The 20,494-nt window shown below is 45.7% G+C and overlaps 1 protein-coding gene and 1 non-coding gene across 3 annotated transcripts in view; both read right to left on the bottom strand.

Annotated features, from left to right (window-relative positions):
- The window catches only part of IARS1 (isoleucyl-tRNA synthetase 1), a 94,787-nt gene extending 78,197 nt beyond the window's left edge, over positions 1 to 16,590 (bottom strand). For both annotated transcript variants that reach the window (XM_059480044.1, XM_059480045.1), the window contains exons 1-7: positions 16,521 to 16,590; positions 14,734 to 14,823; positions 11,957 to 12,076; positions 11,362 to 11,518; positions 10,797 to 10,916; positions 7,993 to 8,075; positions 45 to 162 (exon numbers count right to left, since the gene is read on the bottom strand). In XM_059480044.1, coding sequence (XP_059336027.1) covers positions 45 to 162; positions 7,993 to 8,075; positions 10,797 to 10,916; positions 11,362 to 11,518; positions 11,957 to 12,075 — 597 coding nt within the window. In that variant the 5' untranslated portion in view covers position 12,076; positions 14,734 to 14,823; positions 16,521 to 16,590. The remainder of the gene's footprint in view (positions 1 to 44; positions 163 to 7,992; positions 8,076 to 10,796; positions 10,917 to 11,361; positions 11,519 to 11,956; positions 12,077 to 14,733; positions 14,824 to 16,520) is intronic.
- LOC132078384 (small nucleolar RNA SNORA84) lies at positions 14,065 to 14,196 on the bottom strand. The gene has a single exon (XR_009419261.1). It is a non-coding gene; the product is annotated as a small nucleolar RNA SNORA84 (small nucleolar RNA).
- Positions 16,591 to 20,494: the final 3,904 nt, after the last annotated feature.

The following is a 20,494-nucleotide window of genomic DNA, read 5'->3' as shown; positions in this document are numbered from 1 at the left end:
AAAAGCTTTACAGAAGAAAATAGAGAAATCTGATTGCAACTTACCTTGTAGTTCTGATGGGACTCAAAGTTGGACAGGGGGGTGTTGCATGCAGTAGAAAAAGGCATGACCTTAACCCCTCTATACACCAGGCCTTTGTCATAGAGCTGCTTGAAAACCCACCTGGAAGTACACAAGGAACAAGGAATGACTTGGTGTTTCACATTTAGTAAATAAACTGTAACATTTATTTTACAATTTCTGCTCTAGCTGGAGTTTCTTTCTGAATGACACTTAAAAAAAAAAAAAAAACACCATAAACTAAAGACAATATTTGCAAGTCAAAAGGCAGAGAGATAATTGATACAACAACTGCATTTCTGGCAGATTTTGGCTTTGGATGGTACTAGCAGCTTGGTATTCCATGCAGTGGTGCACAGCACAAGGATTAACCAGCAATATGGATTTGTGTTCCATGTAAATCCCTTCTCATATTTCCTGAATACAAAGATCACCTGAAATTTGAACATTTAACAAGGCTGAAATCAGTCATAACTTATAGAAGAGCTGTAGTGACATGGCTGCTCACTTCTCACATGATCTTAATTTTCTGCTGCAGCAACCAGAGCTGCAGCAGAGACACAGACACAAATCAGAGTCATCTCAAGTAAATCCTGCTCATCTGAGAGCATTTCCACAGGAGACCACAGTTAACCATGAACTCAGTGCTGCAATTTAATGTTCTACTTTGAACTCAGATCCTCACCAAGACATCAGTCTCACACCAAGGTCTAACTCTGCTTAGGAAATCATCAGTTCAGCCTGGAGCATAGCTGGAGCCTTATGTTTTCTTGAAATAATCAAGACAGCAATATTAATATTGCAAGTGACAAAGTGAGTCAGTGTTCAAGGTGAATGGAAGCTGGCAGAGAAACTCTTCACACAACTCAAGGTGTCCATGTGATGGAGAAACCCTGAATGCCCAGGGTTTCCTCAAGGATCATCAGCATTTATCAGCTTCTCCCATCCTGCTGACTTGCACACTCAGTGGCACAGCCTGCAGGCTGTAAGGCAGGAGAGGCCAAGCCTTAAATAATCCTGCCAGCTTCAACTCACAAATCAGAGCTGCTGCAGAGCCTCCTCGTTTGGAATTTCACAGCAAAACTGTTAAACTCTGCTGACTTTAAGAGCTCCTTTATTCAAACTATGTTTTCAAACCATCCTGATCCCTTTTCTGGGTCCCTTTGCAGATAAATAGCTCATTGCTAAGCAACCAACCCAGTCCTGGCAAGCAGCACTTCTTTCTGCAGGCTGTCATTTTGTGCTTGAGAATCTGGACCTGTGCTTCAGTCAGTGTCTTGTCTTCTGTGCTTGAAATTATCATCTTCAACAAAAACCACAAGTAGACTATTGCACTGATTTTATCTGTGGCCCAAAATAAGAATACCAAGAGACATGCCCTGGCTTGCTGACATGGAATTCCTGTGATGCTTTAATCAGAATAATTATTACACTGCAGATTAGGCAGCTGGAGAAAATAGTGAATGTAACACAGAAAAGATGTGCAGTCCAAACAAATTCATCCATGGACCTCCAATAGAAGTCAAAAACTCTGCTATGAGTGGTCATTAACATCAGAAAATTTATATAATCCAAAGTCTGAGATGGAAAAAGCCTCTGAGACCTTCAGCAGCATCAAGTTCTGCCACAGAGGAGCCAAAGCCAGGAGTCTCTCAGAGCTGTGCACTCCTACAAAGGTGCCCCTACCTTACACACAGCTCCAAAGAAACCTTGTTCAAACAAGAAATGTCACCAACAGCAAGATGTGGCTGCCTGACCCCCAACCTAAATCTGAAACACAGCAGTGAGTGACTATTTTAAGGTGGAGATTTTAAATTTATCAACTTAGACTTGTATAAATCCAGATCAGTCTTTTATAAAAATGATCCCTGAATATAGTTTCACCAGCTTTCAGCATATAAATTTGAGCTGGCTAACTGCACAAGTTTTTGTGGGAGTTAAAGTAACTTTAAATGCATGCTTACCCCCTCAGAGCATAATTAATGCAGCCTGTGACAAGTGACAGCATTCCTACTGAAGGTGTTCTATTTGCCTTTCAAAAACAGTAACTGAAACACCTATAGAAAAAGGCTCCACTTGCCTTTCTATAGAACACTGCCTACAGCACACAAAAACTACCCAGAGAAACACTGAATATTTAATTCAGCTGTAAATATAACTGTAAACTCAGGGAGCTGCTCAGCAAAGGTGAGCACTAGTGGAGCTGCCAAGCTCCCAATGCAGGCCAGCATCTCCCTCCTGTGGCAATCCCACCCCACTGCACAGCCCAGGCTCCAGCTGTGCCCTCCGAGCAGGGGTGGGCTCTGAGGGAATCCCTGCCCTGAGCACAGCCCTGTCCTAGGTCCACCATCCCTGCCTGTGACCATGTTCACAGGGGTCTTAGGATGAGGGAAGAGATAAGGATTTGACTCCATATTTCAGAAGGCTTGATTTATTATTTTATGATACATATTAAAACTATACTAGAAGAATAAAAGAAAGGATTTCATAAGAAGGCTGGCTAAGAATAGAAAAAGAAGAATGATAACAAAAGCTTGTGTCTCAGACAGCCTGAGCCAGCTGACTGTGATTGGCCATTAATTAGGAACAACCACATGAGACCAATCACAGATGCACCTGTTGCATTCCACAGCAGCAGATAATCATTGTTTACACTTTGTTCCTGAGGCCTCTCAGCTTCTCAGGAGAAAAAATCCTAAGGAAAGGATTTTTCAGAAAGTATCATGGCTACACCTGCCCTGAGCTTCATCCCTGCCCTGAGCTCCTCCATCCCTCCTGCCCTCTTTGGAGTTTGTCACAATCTGTCCCCTCATACAACCATTCCAGCAGAACAAACAGAATTCTAGTTGAGTCAAGTCTGCTGTTTGATGTTATAGCCCTCATTACCACTACACAAATTCTTTTGTTATCTTAAAAAGCACCTAAAATGGTTTCCTTAACAAAAAGCTGCTGGTGTGTGACCAGCAGAGCTGATTCCCAAAGAGCTCCCTGCAGCAGAGCCCACCTGCCAAAGATGAGATGGTCCTGACAGTAAGAGTCACTGACAGGTAGAGATCATACTTTGATTAAAATCATCACAATATTTTAGGCAATTACCTCACAAAACATAGTGAAAATACATAAGGTTTAACCCTTATGTTTGAAAAATGTTGACACTTTGCAACAAAGGGACCCAGGTTTGTAAGCCAAAATTGAAAATGCAGTGCCTTCTGAAAAAAAAATAATAATCTAAGAAAACCACAGAGCTCCTTTCTAGTAACAAACAAAGCATTTATTCACAGAAATGAGAAATTAAATCCTGTTCCTCTAATTCTGCTACATTTCTCCTCACACATAAATAAATTTAGTTGCATCCTCTTGGCTGTGGGAGCAGCACTCAGACTTTTACTGAAGAAAAATGCAGTTTGGGAAAAGGCACAATTCAAGATGCATATTTCAGCTTCTTGTTCAAAGAGAATCTGGTCCCTAAAGGTGCAAGGAGTGTTTAACTTCCAAAGTGGTAAGAGTTTGTTGTTCCTGAAGTGTCATGGGGGTCAAGCCCAGTCAATAACAAAGCCTTGCTCTCCCCAGAACTCCCAAAAATCCAGAACCTTCCTGCAGAATTTGTTCAACCAAGTCACACACACAGCACACAAACAGCACATGGATACAACCAAACTCCTGCAAATGGAAGTTTTGCTTCTAAAAAATACTGAATCAGTCAATGCAGCACTGCAAACAGCCCTGGCATCCCACATCCAGCACCCCTCATACCCAAAAGCAAGCTGCACTTCTCAGACACCTCCATCCAGCTCACGTCAAAGAGAAGGTTTGATCTTGGAGCTCCCCAAGCCCTTCATGCCATTCCTTTGAGGGATCAAGGGGCTCTGTCTGCAATGATCAGTATCTGAGGGTTTTCTAAGGGTTTGAGAACTCCAATCTTTCCACAAAACTACCTCATAACTGAGATTTATTTTCAAACACATAAAGTGCTTTCCCCCCTTTTTTCCTCTGTAAAGAGCTCTGTAGCCATTAGGACAGCAGGATCCAGAGGTCTATGATTTCAACATATCCATGGTACTTCAGGTAAATGGACAAAATTATTGCTGTGTGACCTCACATCAGTTCACACCAAGATAAAAGCACAATTTTATAACCTCTGTAGACCCACCAAACAAATCCAGGCACAAACACCACACTATGTAAGAAGCCTGTCATTTTAAATTCAGCAAACACTGCATCCTAACAGCACCATGGGAAGCAGAAATCCTGAGGAAAAGGTTTTCCTACAACTCATGGACAAGACTTGAAAAACAAGAGGAAATTAAAAGTAAAGCAACATGCACAAACGGATGCTTAGGGACAAAAAAAAAAAAAAGAAGTACTCAAAAAACACTGGATGTGAATCAGAAAAATCATAAGCCTAAGTGGAACATGAATTCCAATAACAAACACAACCTATCTTTAGAATAGCAGCTTGGAAAGACAGCTCCTGAAGAAAGGCATGAAAAGTATTTCTTTGTTCCAAGGCCTAGGAATTGTTGAGTACAGAAGTTGTTAAATTCTGTGTTAAACTAGCACTGAAAGCTTTAAAATCCTGGCATACAGAGATCATCCTGTTCCAGGTCTACCCTCCAAGCTGTAACCTTCAGAGGTGTGTGTTTGTTGAGAGATTCTGGGTGAAGCCAGAAATGCAAAATACCTGCATAACAGTAAATCTGAATATCTAAAACTGATGCTAGACTTATCCCAAAGGTCAGCCATAGGGCTGCAGTTTTCCTCCTCCAAAATACAGGTAAGGAGATACAACAAGACTGGAATGGTGAGAAGGTAACAACAAGGAGACTAGAGAACTTAATGCACAAAAGAAACACAAGAATGAGGGGAAAAAATACAGATAACTCATGGAAAAGTGGGCAAACCACACTTCTTATCACCAGTATCTCTCTAGAGAATCGTTAGTCATGGAATACACAATACAACAGGGATTTCTATTAGGAGAAATCTATTTCTAGAAATCTACTGGGAGAATTTCTATTCAGAGATCTGTTGCTCTGACATCATTCTGGTTTAGTGCTGGGTGCTGGGCCTGTCTCAGGGTGTGAGCCCAGCTCTCCGGGGCAGCTCCTCCCACAGCTCTGTCACCAAGGGCTGTCTCTACCAGCTCAGCCCGCAGTTGCTCGTTTGGGCACTAGATGGTGACAGGAATCTGCTCGAGCCACCCTTCAGAGGAGCAGGAGGAGAGGAAAAGCCCTGACATCACCTGGGGATGCAGAACATCCCCTCATCCCACCTGGGTTGCTTTTCCCAGGGGTGAACCCACACCCAGAACTGAGGACAATCATTTACAGTTATTCCAACTCCCAAAGGTTTCTTTCAGACCACCTCAGTGAGAAGTTTAAGCTCCCAAACTCCTCTCCATTTCACTGGATGTGCCTTGTGGCTGTATGAAGAAAAGGCAAGAAGATATTCCATGTTTGTGCCATGCCAGCTCAAGAACATCACTCACTGCACTGTTCCAGTGAAGGGCACTTCTTAATTGAGATCCAGCTGGCTGCAGGACAAGTTGTACAGAGCTTTTAAGTTCTAATTCTATTTAAGTTATTCAGTATGTGCAGAGCTGATTGGATCTTAACATGCAAAACCAGTGCAGTATCACCTCTCACTGACACCAACCTTCAATCCTCCCCTGAAAAATTCTGCCAGGATACCACAATTCTACCAGTGAATGTTTTGTTTTAAGTCAAAATTTAGCAGGCTAAAAATTCAGTTTAGTCAGTCATCATATGACAGCATCAAAATGCCAACAAAGTAGTCATTTCCACCAGACCAATTATAAAGATAAAGAAATGCTCTCCAACATTCTGAGCTTATTAAGATTGTTTTGTAGTGATACCATACAACAGATGTATTTGGTGTCTGAGTCCTAAATACTCCAAATCTAAAGGATTTGGATCAAATCAGCCACCACTGAAAACAACATTTATTACCAGTATTAGATTTTCTCCCTGAACTCAACAGAAACAAGGAAGAAAACACCACATGTCACAAAGAAATTCCAGAGTTGCAGGAAAAGCTACAGACTAGAAAAAAAACAACCTAAACAGACTGGTTGAGCTGATTATATGACTAAAGAGAAACTCCTCACCATATCTTAACCACAAAACCTACAGATGCTAAGCCCACTCCCATTTTCATAACCAGGTTATTTTTTCTGGACCTAAAATCATCATTGTACTCCCACAGACAGAACAACAGCAAGGTCAAACCACTGGACAGGCCAACATGGTCTCCAGGGCAGCCAATGCAGAAATTAAGCTACAGTTTCTCCATTGTACATAGCTGGACACTAAATTTAAAACTTTCAGGGATTTCAAAAGGAGCACAGAAAAAATTGAATCAATTGTGAGAGAAGCATTCTAGAACCTACAGCTCAAATTAACACTCCTGAGGGACGTGCAAAGTAACTTCAGTAACACCTTGTGGGTCTGATGATTGCCTGGCTAACCATTTAATTTGTTTAATTTTTAGGAAATGGGGCATTACCCTGCCAAAAGCACCACTCTAAGTGCAGTGACAGAGCTCTCTTTAAGCATCTTCTGCTTCAGCCCTGTGAGAGTCCTAGGAGACTTCCCAAAAAAACCCCAATTTTTAAAACAGAAAATGTTTCATTACAGGATTTAACAGAAACTTAACAGTATCAGGAAGCAAAAAAAGTACAAAATTAAGAGGCTGTCTGCCTACATGCTTCCTGAAATCTCACTGAGTTTTCAGATCCAATATAATGTAGAGTTTGTATCAAATCAGGCATTAGAGGAGGTGATCTCTGTAACACAGGTCAAAGACCAGAAATTGCCTTTTGAAGAGGTGGTGGGATAAAAAAGTCACCAAAAAAAGGCTCGGGCTGCTGAGAGAGACCCTGCAACTAGCTCAAGGCAGGTTTGGTTTTTAAGCTGCCCGTTAAACAGGATTTGAGGTGCCACTAAGTATTTCTATAATTTACAAAATGAAGGTTTCTTGTCAGTTTTGGCTTTATAATTATGCAGGGTTTCTTCAGCTGAGTGAGTTAAACATCTGCTGCCTTCCCACCATCTCTCCACTGCTCACTGAAATCTCACTGGCACCTCAGTCTCTGCAGTGGCTTCTTTTAGATGTCTCTGCAGGGACATCTAAAAGCTCTGTCAATCCAGTGGCAGCACTTTATGAAACTACACAATTAAAGCTGATTAATAATGCTAACATTACCAAATATTCAATACTTCATTATGCACATAATTTGCTTTTCAATGGATGTTGAATTCACCTTGTGATTCTATCACCCAAAGGATTCACAGCTGCCATTTCTTCACTGTGTTAAACCAACCTGCTCATCCTTAACCTGGAAGGTTTTCTTGTCTTCTGAAATCCCAACAGAACCTGAACACATTGCCAAAATACCCAAATTTTATTAAGCTCTGCACCAGGAGTCCACGGCAGTTGTCAAACTGTGCTGCCAAGAAAAAGATAACAGCAGATTCACAGCCTCTAAAATCAGGCTTGAAGGAGAGGTTTGGAGCTAAACTGAGCTTGGACAGTTTGCCATTTACAGCTGACAGTGTGAAGAACATCAAGAATGCAGAGCTAGAATGTAATTTCCTAAACCAACCAAGGACCATATTAATAGATCTTCAGAAGTGCTTTGAAGCTGGCATGGAGCAGTAAGATTTCAGGGCAGTGTTGGTGCACTTTATTTTGCAAAGCCCTGCTATCCTGGAGAAGGAAAAAATGGGAAAATTCATTCCATCACTTGGACATCAAGAGATTTCACATCACTTTAATTCCTCTGCCTGATGTTTTAGAAAATGCATTTGGCATTTTCTGAGCAGTTCCAGTGACAGATGGACCAATACATGTTTGCAATGAGTGAAGCCTTTCTCACATTTCAAATCCCCAAAGCAGTGAGTGTTCACTTACCACACAGACTCCATGAACTCAGGGTAAAGAGTTTTATAGTCATTTTCAAAGTCAATCCAGCGTCCTAATCTGGTAACACTGAACTGTTAAGACACAAAAACAGATTGAAAGGCATCTTAATAATGCATCAGCAGGATACATTACAAATATTTATTCTGTAAAATAAAAATCAGCTGGATTTTAAGTGCAGTGTTGTCCCATCTCAATGAAATACATCTACAAAGTATTTTAGCCTGATAATAGTTCCAAACAATGTACTCATACAGGCAGAAGTAAGGAAGGAATGAAACCATGAGCATGGTTATTTAGAACCAAGGTCACACATCAGGTAAATGTGTTCAACACAGCAAGAACAGTAGATCATTGGACCATCCATCAGACAGAAATGGTGGATCCCCTCAAGGTTCAGCCAAGGTTCAAATGCCTGAAAATTGCTTTTCATGACAGTGGTCACACTTCTATTTTTAAGACTACTTGTTGCAGAGACAGTGAAAACCCAGAACTCTCTCAGCTTTCAGCTCCATCCAAACATGATGTAACTTGAAGACAAAGCAATGCTGAGAGAAATTGATACATGACAAGTTCTCAAACCCTTCCAGGGCCAGCTGCCTTCTGTGCCTGCCCAGAGCCATGAGAGGGCTGCCAGAGCCCCAGCAGTGACAGGTGCCACCCCTGGCTCAGGACAGGCCATGGTCACACTCAGACACTGATGAGGAATGAGCCAGCTGTGGGATTCACTGGGACAAGTGGGATTTCACAGCCACCCAAACCCCCCAGCACTGCAGAGAGCCAAGGCAGGGACAGCTGTCCTGACTCTGCTAACAGAGCCCACACCGAATGGCAGACCAGCCGAGGGAACACAAAACATTCACTCCCTCAGCTCTGCATTTTCATACCACACCTGAGCTCTGACATGGATCAGTTTCCATCCTGACCTTTAAGCCACTCTGACATTCCTCTATAAGATCCACAGCCTAGGATTGATTAGCACAAGGATTCACAGAGTTGGAGCAGTATGTCTGGTCACAGCATTGTGAGATCTCACACAGCCAAGGAACCTTTACTATTTTTTCATAAAGGCTCAAATATTTGCTAACCACTCCAGGCAGAAAACAAATGATCCAACAGGAATGCTGGTAATTCCTCTCACAGCACTATTCCAAAATATTTCAGTTTAAACAAATTTCGTTATTTTTATTTATCATCTAAAATACACATACACACAAGTTTATGAACAAAACAAAAAAAAAATCCATTCACCACCCAAAAGATCAAGTGCTTGCACTAACCAGCACTGCAAAAACACCAGCTGCTGAAGCACAGCAAGTTAAAAGGTATGGAAAATGAACCACAAATGTTCCAGGTGTGGCTGGGACAAAATTAACTTTCTTCTTCATAGCTGTCCAGTGCTGTGTTCTGGATTTAGGATGGGAATAATGTTGTTAACCCACTGCTGGCTTAGGTGCTGCTGAGTCTTGCTTGTCCCAAACAAGGAGTTCTCAGTTTCCCAGGCTGTGCCAGCCAGGAGCTGCACAAGGAGCTGGGTGGGAGAAGAGCCAGGACAAAGAAAAGCCAGGACAGCTGATCCCAGCTGGCCAAAGGGACATTCCACAGCACAGGACATCATGCCCAGCAGAGAACTGGGGGGACTTGGCCAGGAGCTGTGAATCACTGGGCTGGCCATCACTCGGTTTTCCTGGCTTTTATTCCTCCCTCTGTCCTCTTTTATAATTATTATTATCATTCTAATATTTTATTTTGTTTCAATTAAACTGTTCTTATCTCCACTCTTTGGTACTTGGCTGCCAGCTGGGGTTAAACCACCACAACAAACCAGAATGAATCTTGCTGTTTTTATTTCTAAAAGCAATAAAGAATTATCAATGATGGGTTTGAAATACAACATTTCAGAGTGTAATTTGAAAAAAACAAACTGTCTGCTTTTCATCCAGCCCCTCACTGAGGTTTAGACCACAGTTACTCTACCCAAGGCACCTCTGGTGTCTTCATGCTCCCAAGGGCAAGAGGCAAGTGATACTCAAGTAAGAAACTCCTATTTCCTTGAAAAGAAATACAGCAGGACTAGAAACATGCAGAGGAGTGGGATGTAGTAGAAGAGCCTTTGCAGGAGGAAAAAATTAAACTAATTAGGACTGTTCTGCCTAGGAAAAAAAATTATGGTTAAGATGAAGCTTTATTGGAAATCTTTTTAGAGAACTACCATTCTTCAAACTTGGAGACACCAACACTCTCCCTGTATTCCTGGGATGAAAAACTGACACCAATATTCTCTGGGAAGACTGAGGGTTTACCCACACCTCTGGTGACAAAATCAGATGTGAGAATTTCTGTTATTCCAAAAACACAAGCTGCCGCCCTGCACTCTGGCAGTGAAAAGACTGTGGGGAAGGAGGAGCAGAAAAGCAGTGAGGGTAATGGTAATTTTCTTTAATGGCTCCATTAGAAAACCAGACAGATCTTTCAATTTTCTATACAAGAGAAGACACAAAGAAAGAGACAATGCTCAACATATCTGTTATTTGTTCAGTGTAGCTCATCAGACACTTTCAGCTCCAGGTAACCTGCCAGTAACCTTCTCCTGACAGCACAGCAGTGTCTGTTCCAAGCCACAAAGGGCCTCTTTTTGTTCCCTTTCAGGATCACAGGGGAGAAACACAGGAGCTTAAAGGCATGAGATTTATGCACACAATCACAGAAAATGATGAAGTTCCCCCCACCTGAAACACTTCTGCACAAACACATTTAGAAATGCTCAGCAGTACATGGACTGAGCCTGCACTCACCTCCCACTCCTTGGCATATCTCATGACAATCCCTCTGCACTCTTTGTTGTAAGCTTCAATGCCCATCTTTGCCACATCCTCTGGCCCTTTAATGCCCAAAGTCTTGTCAATCTCATATTCCTGGAGCATGGAAAACAGCCAAACAAAACAGCCTGTTAGCAAAAGCCTTCAGGAGTCTCCTGGATACTCTGTGTCCTGTGCATTCTAATGAGGCTCAGGGGCCTCCTTTAACCTTTTGGGATTTCATGGGAGCTGCACCTGAACTAGGCAGGGATTTCACAGGCTCACTCTGGTGTGACTGTTTCTTTAGTTTCTTTAGAAAAATAAACAAAACACCACTTTCTGAAATATGAGCCAAATAAATACAGGTTCATAGCAATGACCAGAAGGAAGCTCCTGAACTCACCACACACAAAAGCCAGAGAAACACACTGGACAAGGAACTTCCATTTCTCTTTTAGCAACAATGTCAGGCATAAAAGCAACAGAAATATGAGTGATAAGCAGGGAACAACAGGGAGAGAAGAACCTACAGAAGTATCTGCAGTAAATTCCTGACACATACCACAGGCAAGCCATGGCAATCCCAGCCAAACCTCCTCTCAACATGGAAACCACTCTGATGAGCAAATCTGGTCACAATGTCTTTGATGGTTCCTGCAAGAATGTGGCCATAGTGGGGGAGCCCCGTGGCAAACGGGGGGCCGTCGTAGAAGTTGAACCTACAACACAAAACATTCCTCATAAAAACTGCAAAAACTGAGCAGCAGGTCAGTGACAGGTGACTCCATGCTTGCACTACTTGTGTTTCACTTGGAAAATGTCCATTCCTTCCTCCTCCATCATCAGGTGCTGGCAGTGGCACTGCAGGGAACATCCCAGCCTGTTCCATGGCACACCCAGCACAGTGGGAAGAGCTCCTTGCTTCCCTCCCCATTTCTCTTACCAACCCACAAGGCAGGAAATTACAGGTTCATTACAAGGGTTTGAACACTGATCTTCACCAAGTGAAATATAAAGCGACAGCAGAAAGAGCCAGGCTTGCTGCTGGCAAAGGGAGCAGCTGCTGTTTACAGAATCAAGGAAAAACAAAGAGTAACCACAGCCAAGCCAGCCCTGCACTGCCACACACAATTGCTGCAGCTTTTAACAATTCTTACCTAGGTCTGTTCTTTGATTGCTTCAGGCATTCCTTGAAACAATTTAGATTTTTCCAGAGTGTCAAGATCTTCTCTTCCTCGTTTGGAAAGTTTATGTTTTCTGGGACTTGTTGAACCATTCTTTCCCAACAAAGATCGATAAGAGAAAAAGACACATTGAACAGAAGTGAGAAAAAATAACTCTACAAATACAGCTTTTATCTTTCAAACCCACATCACCAATCCGAAGAGCCTGATTCATTGCAGGCATGGAAGCAAGCACTCAATTCTAAAAAAAGCCTAATTTTGACTGACTCACACCAAAGTTTTGGAACAGGAAAAGGATTCTCCATTCATTCAACTAGGATTGTTCCCTTTTTTATCATGTTTTTATTTCTGTTTCCCAGAGAAAACAGTCAAAGGGAAAATTATGTTTTGGTTACAGGGGTTTTCTTCAGGAAAAGCCTCTGAGTTCAAACTGACCCTTCAGCACCAGTTTTTATCAGAGTTTCACTTTCAACTACTGAAGAAAGAGCAACTTTTCCTTGTTCATCTATTCACAAACTTTTTAGATGTTTAAAGGAGCATTTTCCATCAGGCTGTGCCAGCAATCTCAGATGCCCATAAAAGCAGCCAGACTGCAGAGAGCACAGCTGAAAAACTGCAAAGATGAACATGAGTTTTATAAGTACATAAAAACTTGTACAGGCCACTTGTGTACAAGCAACACAGGGAAGAGGAATTCTCAACACTATTAGGAACACACAGCAGTTGCCTGGTTCCAGAGCTGCTATGAGATAGAAAGGGGTCAATAAAATGCCACAGCAAGAACTAAACAAAGCTCTGTTTTAAGACAGCAGCTCCCTATAAGGAGAAAATTGGTTATGAAGGTTGTAACAGATGATGCTAAAGGATAAAAGGGTTCTTCCACCTCTCACTTCAGTGCTGCTGCTCCTGAGCACATTTACACCAGAAGTAGCTACTACAGCTTGAGTTGCACTCAGCATTAGAGAATTACAAGTAACAGCACAAGGCCTGAGTTTTGGGATTTACTCAGATTTATAAATACTGACCATAAAGCAGCAAAGGCAAATGCATGAAGACAATTCTTCCAGATACAGCTGGAGCTCCAAAACATTTCCTTAAACAGAACCCAGAACACCACAAAAACTGCCAGCTCAAGGCTTCAACCCCTATGAAAAAATGTGCTACAGACCAACTCCATCACTTTTGTATTCATGACAAATCATTCTCTCCACTAACAAACCCAAATTATCCTTTATCACATTATTATAATTGAGAATCCCACGACCTGGAGCACAGGCAACACAGCATTTGGAAGGGAAATCAGAGGCTGACAAGGAACATGTGGACATGGCCTGGATGTATTTTGAAAGGTAACAACCAGCCTGAGCACAGTGAGTTACTCTACACAACCTGGAGTTTTCACCATTCTGCCTCAGAGCACTGATTAGACTGTGACTTGATCACAGAGACAATGGAACTGATAAAATAATTCAGCCTTAAAGCTTTTATCTCCCACAAGCCAGCTGACCTGAGGTTTAAGGATCTGCATGTTCTACTCAGCTCCATGTCACATTTTTTCAAAAAATCCCTTTGCCCAGGATTTTTCTCCTGGGAAGCTGAGAAGCCTCAGAGAAAAGGGAAACAATCCTTATCTCATTTGCTTCTCCTGTGTTTTGCTAGTCTGGAATGTGTTTGGAGATTGTTTGCCCACAGGTGATTGTTCCATTGGATTCTGCTGGGAGTTGTTTTCACTCTCTGGCCAGTCAGGGCCAAGCTGTGTCAGGACTCTGGAGAGAGTCACAAGTTTTCATTATTATCTTTTTAGCATTCTGTAAGTATCCTTTCTGTACTCTTTAGTATAGTTTAGCATTCTTTAATATAATATAGTAACATAAAACAATAAATGAGCCTTCTGAGAACATGGGAGTCAGATTCACCATTCCTCCCTTTGTCTGGGGCAGCTCAAATACAAACTCAGCTCAGGGATCTGCATGTTCTGCTCAGCCCCAGCTCAGTATAAATCAGCGTAACTCCCAAATCAGTGTAGCTACAAAGTGTCTGGAGCCTGGCCAGCTGTGAGGAAGCAGAGGCAGGCTGGTTCGGGGTGTGCCTGGGGCAGGGCTGAGGAGGCTGCTCAGGGCTCACAGCCTCCCTGCGTTGCCCCAGGGTCACTGTGGGCCCATTCTCCAACTGAAGCACTGCACAGGCACAGCAGTGTCCAGCAACCACAGGGCACAAACCACCACACCCTCAGCAACAGCAGCACTTCACTGCATCAGGAGCGGGGGGGGGAAATACTGCTGGGAATTAATGCGCAACCATCACTCCCCGTTATATTTTACAAAATACAAACCAGAATTTTATGGAGATTTAGAATTTTAAACAGAATTTTAAACAGACTGACTTAAAAGGCAAAAAGCACATTGAAAATCTTGCCATGGCTCAAGCTCAGCTGAGAAAAAAAGCCAAAGTACAACAATCATTCTATAGACAGAGGTATGAATACCCCTACAGCACAGAAAAAAAAAGCTTGTTATAAGCAATCTAGTTATTTTCAATCACAAAATAATGGAGAATAACTTCATTACTTTGAACACAGTGTGAGCAAAAACATCACAAACCATATTACAAAAATTATACAAACACATCTAGTAAACCCCACTTTCATACAACACCACATCTACAGAGATCAGAAAACACATGAAGCAGACAAGAAGTGTTAAAGTTTAAGACAATGCACCATTAACTAACTTTTTATTAAGTACACTCACTTTTTTAGAGGATAACAACATTCACTAGCAAAGGTGTCAAAATTTGGAGATTGTGCTACAGCAGTCAGAGACTTAAGCTGGGCTTCTTATCTACAAGCAAAAAAAAACATGCATTAAAACCATAAAAGCAAGTTCCCATTAACTTTTTTTAAATATTAATTTTTTAAGAAACAATAAAAATTCAGTTAAAACACCACTATGAATAAAGTGAACCCACATCTGAGAAATATTGCTGTACTTCCCATACATCACATATGTGATTAAAACAAAGTGGATTTCATTATATTAATCATTTTGTCACCTGAGAAATGATAAATATAAAAACACAGGATGAACTAAAGGTGAACAAAAGGTTTCTGATTTCCAGGGGTTTATGATCAGTCTCTTATTCTTGTTCCAGTCACCTTCTCCCACAAACTATTCTATAAAAGAGACCAAAGCTCCCTCCAAAGACAAGGAGCTTCCTTTCTCCACATACAGCTGCTTTCTCCAAAGTCAAACAATGCTCCATTTTCCATATTTTCCACATCTAGCACCCATTTCTGTCTTTTCAGGTCCTGTTCTGGAGTAACATCAGTCTAAACCATTCACCTGATCATCAAAATTCTCCATTTCAAGAAGGGGTGCAAACAGCAAAGTTTAAAACAAAAGGAAGGAAGGATGGGAACAGAACACTGAACTACAGAACAAACATTACTTCTGAAAACCTTGTGTCTTATCCAGGGAATAAAACTGCAACACCAGCCCAGCTGTCCCCCTGCAAGGATTTGCTTTAACATTGAGAGGCCAATTAAAACATTGCTAAAACAATAAGCACACTCATCAATTAATGCTGTCCTTAGATACAAACATTTCATGCTATGCAAGAGCCCAGTTTTACACTGTATCTTGTGCTGGCTTAGGAAATGTTTGTTGTCATCCTGCTACATTGATTAAAAATGTAACATCATTGGGAACAAAGGAAATCTAGGTTATCTTGAAATAACTTTGAACTACATCTTTTTAATAAAAACTCAGAAACCAGCATCAGCTGAGTTACTGAACACTGCTTTCATGTGACAAATTAATTCTATCACCTGACAGCTGCTTTCTAAAGGTGTCACCACCAAACCGAATTAAAGCCTCAGAAAGGGTGTGGAAGCCAAAGTTTGCTGGAGATATCAAAATCACTGCAGCTGCAGCAATAAAAAGGGTGCATTCATCAACCCCCCAGTTAAAAGGATATTGAAGGGAATGCTTAAGGTATTACACATTGTAAGGGACTGTAAGTTCTTTGTACAAATAACTAAGGAAACCAAGACTTGCTAAGCATGAAGCCCTGCAATACAAATAACTAATGAACTCAAGCCTTGCTAAGCATGAAGCCCTGCAATACAAATAACTGATGAACCCAAGCCTTGCTAAGCATGAAGCCCTGCAATAAGGCACCAGGCTACCCTTTAATAAGCACCTCCTCTAAGTAATCCCTAAATTGCCGAAAAAGCAATAAATCCGCACAGCACCCAGGCAGTAAATCACGCACATGAACGGGACGCTGTACACTCAGAACACACGAGCTAACAACGCCCAAGGCCGCAGGGAGCCGCAAGCCCGGCCGCAGCCGCTCCCGCCGTGACAGCACCGGCACTGCCGGCCCGGGAGCCGCCGCCTCCCGGGACACCCTGAAGGAGCCGCTCCCCGGCACGGCGCTGGAGCCGGCCCGCTCTGGTGTGTCGGACCGGCCGCACGGAGCTCAGCCCGGCCGGGCCGTGAGGGACCGAGGCTCCGGCCGGGCCCCCCCCGCTCACCTCCGTCCCGCCATGATGCAATCGCGCCCGGCGCAGCATGGCCGGAAGCGCCTCCAGGGCCACGGCCAATCGGCGCGCGGCTCTGTGTGGCCGCACAACGGCGCTTTGTAAGGCGGCCACCCATTGGGTGTGAGCTCACTCGGGGCGGCGCGTCACGGCGGCGCGAGGCAGCTCGGGAAATCCTGATTGGGCGGGGCGAGGAGGGGCGGGGCTTGGGGAAGGGGTCGGGCGGGGCAGGGGCGGGGCCGGCAGTTCCCCTCACGGCACGGGGGTGAAAGGAGCTCGGTCCGTCGCAGGGCAGCCGAGCCCAAACCCGGGCAGGAGCTGTGCTGGGCGTCCTGAGAACCCCGCCCGGCTCTGACCCACCGAGAGCAGGACGCTGGGCTTCCCCCAGTAACTGGATACCAAGGGCCTCCACTGAATCCCTCTTGGGAGCTCGACCTTACCTCCGTTAAAGGGATTCTCTTAAATACCTCAAAATATCAATTCTTAAGGCTGTAGCTACAACAGAAGTCCCTCCTTTGCTGCTAAATAAATAAATAAATAAATAAATTTTTAAAACCAAACTTGTAGATGGGTTCTCCCATGTCAAAGAAAACGGTTTGAAAAAATATTATTGCTGGCTGGCAACCACTGAGAAATTACAAAACGTTTCATGATACATCAAAAAAACATTTCCTCCACTTTTCCAGTGCTGAAATCAGCTGTGAAAAGGCTCTGGAAAGGGAAAAATAGAAGTGAGGCAGGAAGGTGAGGGAAGGAGATTTCCCAGCCTGCACACCTGAACCCTGCCCAGAACAGAGCCTGGGGAATGAAGGCCAGGTCAATAATGGCACAAATAGTTCAGCTGTAATGATTTCAAATTGCTCAAAAAATTTATTTACTTATAGAGATGTAGGTACCAATAAAGGTTTCAATAAAAGCTTTATGTTTTGATTTGCAGGACTGGGTGCAGGATGAATTCAGTGGTCTGTGCAGGGCAGTGTCAGTGTGTGGATTAGAGATAATCCAGATGTGAAGGGAGGCACATTAACTGGAATTCTCTCCTGCACAAAGTAGCACAAGGCTCCTTTCTACACACAATTTCCTACATCCTTCTAGAGCAGCTAAAAGAAATGCAGACTCAATCTGCACCAAAATGAGAGAAACAGAAGAGAAAATGGGAACTGAGGCCAGACTGAGCTGGGCTGACCAGCCAGACAGGAGAGACTGGCTGCATGTGGTTGCCAGGGCAGAGTCCCCTGTACAAACACAGAGTTCTGGCATGTTCTGTATCCAGGAGAGAAGTTTGGAGTGGCAGAAGTTTATTCAAGCCACACTGCTGCCTAATACATCTATGAAAAAGCCTGTGACAACTGGAGATGTGGATTCTACCCCATGATGTGGATTTCTTTATAAACATCCTCAGAGGCTGCACATTTTAGACAGCTGCTGCTTGCTCCAGTGCCAAGCCCTTCTATTTTGGCCTTTAGTTTGTAAAACACACAGGTGATAACACCAGCTGAGTTTAAATGGAACACCATATAATTCCTGAATGGAATTTGAAACAAACACTGAATTAGAAATACATACTGTAATGCAGTGAAACAGACAAACGTGGGCAATTTGGTTTGGGCAAGGTTCATTCCATGTTTAGCTCAAATCCAGACTTTTACCTTGTCTCCCTCAGTTTATTTGGTACTTCTTTGCCCTTCACTGTTAAATTGTAATAAAATGTTACCCGCATGGGAGTTGCTGCCCTTGTTCATGCACAGCTTTTACTTGGGAGCCTTTGGGCAACACTGAGCTTGTTTTCCATGAACAGATTGGGAAGGAGTGGGGAGGGGGGGAACGGGGAAGTCACAGTCAGATTAGTTACATGCAGGGCAGAAAAACGCCACCCAAAACAGATTGGAAAATCAGGGGAAATTTGTGGTAGAGGGACCAAGGCCCAGCACAAGTAACTGGGACATTCCCCAAATTACAAAAATGAATGTCTCTGCTCTTGTTTTTCACTCTAGACTGATGAAAAAGCACCGATTCAGCCGGAGAGGTTAAAGGGAAGAAAAAAAAAAAAAAAAAAACAAAAAGTGAAGCCTCAGGAGGGGACCCCCCTGGCGTGAAGCGGCTGAGGGGGAAGGTGCGGGCACCATTTTGTGGGACCCGCGGGAAGGTCACCGCTGCCCAGCGGTGGCGCCGGCCGCAGCCTGGAGCTGCAGAGGAAAGGCGGCCGCGGGCACTGGCACTGAGGGCCGCGGCTTCTCTAGCGCCCGTTGCCGGCCTCAGGCTGCCCCTTCTCCCTCCCCGCTGCTCCCGCGGCCATTTCACCGCCATCCCCCCACCCCAGAGCCCCTCACGGGCGGCATACGCTGTTTGCGTAGCGGTTGGCGTAGCGCCGCTGCTAGGTACAGGCGTCGTACGCGGTTTGCGTAGCGGTTTGCGTGGCGCCACTGCAAGGGCCGGGCGCCGTACGCGGTTTGCGTAGCGCTGCTGCAAGAAACGGGCGGGCAACGGTGCTTGCGCGGCGAGCTGAGCGTAAACGGCCTTCGTGAATAGGAGATGAACAAAATGCGCCCGCAGCTCTGGGCCAAGCCAAAGCGCGCCCAAGGGGGAAGAGATCCCGGGATAACCCGGGATAACACGGGAGATACGAGCGTGCGGGCTGCGGTGCCGCGGAGCCCTCGCACTCCCCGGGCGCGGAGAGCCAAGTTTGGCGGGGACAGGCCAGCTGAGGAGCGGCTGTGCCGCCCCGGCTCCCCCCGCGGCGCGGCGGCCGTTGGACTGCGCCGGAGGTGATAACTAGGGGCTGCGCGGGAGCGCGTCGGCAGTGGGCGCGGGGCGGCGGGCGGTGCGCGCGCTCCCTGTGCGGTCCCTGAGCCTCGGCGCCTTCCCCTCACCTCGCTCGCTTCGCTCCCGGGCCCTGCCCCGGCCCGCCGTGCCCGGCGCAGCGCTGACAGCCCGGCAGCGCCCGGCCGGGGAGTAGGCGAGACCATCTCCGAAGAGGCGGCTTGGAACCCGTCAAGCTGCCCCGCAGCCCGCAGCCGTTCAGCCAGGCTATGCGCTGCCAACGGGCTCCGCTCAAGAAAAAAACAGAGCGGATCGTGAAAAGGTAGAGGCGTCCGCAGAGGCCCCCGCAGGGCTCTTGGGAAGCGGCCGCTCAGCCCGGAGAGAAGCTGAGGACGCGCCGGAGAGACGACGGCGCAGGAGCAGCGCGGCGGGGGCGTCCCGGCGGCTCGGAGCATGTGAGAGGCCGGGGGGCCGCGATGTTGCGACGCGCGGAGTTCATCGTGTGCCCGCCCTGGGAGCCCGCCCGCGGCGAGGGGGTGCCGGGGGGCGCCTCCCCGACACCGCTGAAGGGCGGCGAGCCCCGGCGGGGCGGCAGCCGCTCCCGTTGGCCGCCCGGGCGGCGCGGCAGGGTCCCCGGTGGGGCGCGGAAGCTGCTGGGCAGCCGCACGCACAGCCACTTCCAGCACTACCAGCAGCTGCAGCAGCAGCACTGCCGCGCCTTCCGCCGCTGCCACCGCCCGGCGCGGCCGCGGGTGCTGCTCTCCCTGCGGCCCGTCAATGTGCTGGGCCGGCGGGCGCCGGGCATGCGGGCGCCCCGCAACACCAACCAGTTCCTGATGCGGGAGAAGTACCAGCTCATGCACCTGCGCTCGGACTCGGTGGGCACCGAGAGCGGCGGGTCGGACTGCGAGATGGACCCGCTGGACATGGACTCGTACCTGGGGGTGCTGGAGAACGCCCGCGGGGCGCTGATGGAGTGCGCGGGGGATCCCGGAGCCGCCGCCCGCTCCCCGCCCGCCCGGGCCGGGGCCGATGCGGCCGCGGGCTCCCCGCAGGAGGAGAGCCAGCAGTACTTCCCCTCGGAGGACGATGTGATCGAGAGCGAGCTCTTCATGGAGAGGGACTTCGACGAGTTCTGCAGCAGGATCGCCTGAGCCCCTGGCCTGGGGGGAGCAGAGCCCCGCTGGCTTGGAGCCTTTCCGCCTCGG

This window comes from Ammospiza nelsoni, chromosome 11 (assembly GCF_027579445.1).
Source record: "Ammospiza nelsoni isolate bAmmNel1 chromosome 11, bAmmNel1.pri, whole genome shotgun sequence".
NCBI lineage: Eukaryota > Metazoa > Chordata > Aves > Passeriformes > Passerellidae > Ammospiza > Ammospiza nelsoni.
Note: the sequence above shows the minus strand (reverse complement) of the source record. Positions and strands in the feature narration are given on the sequence as shown.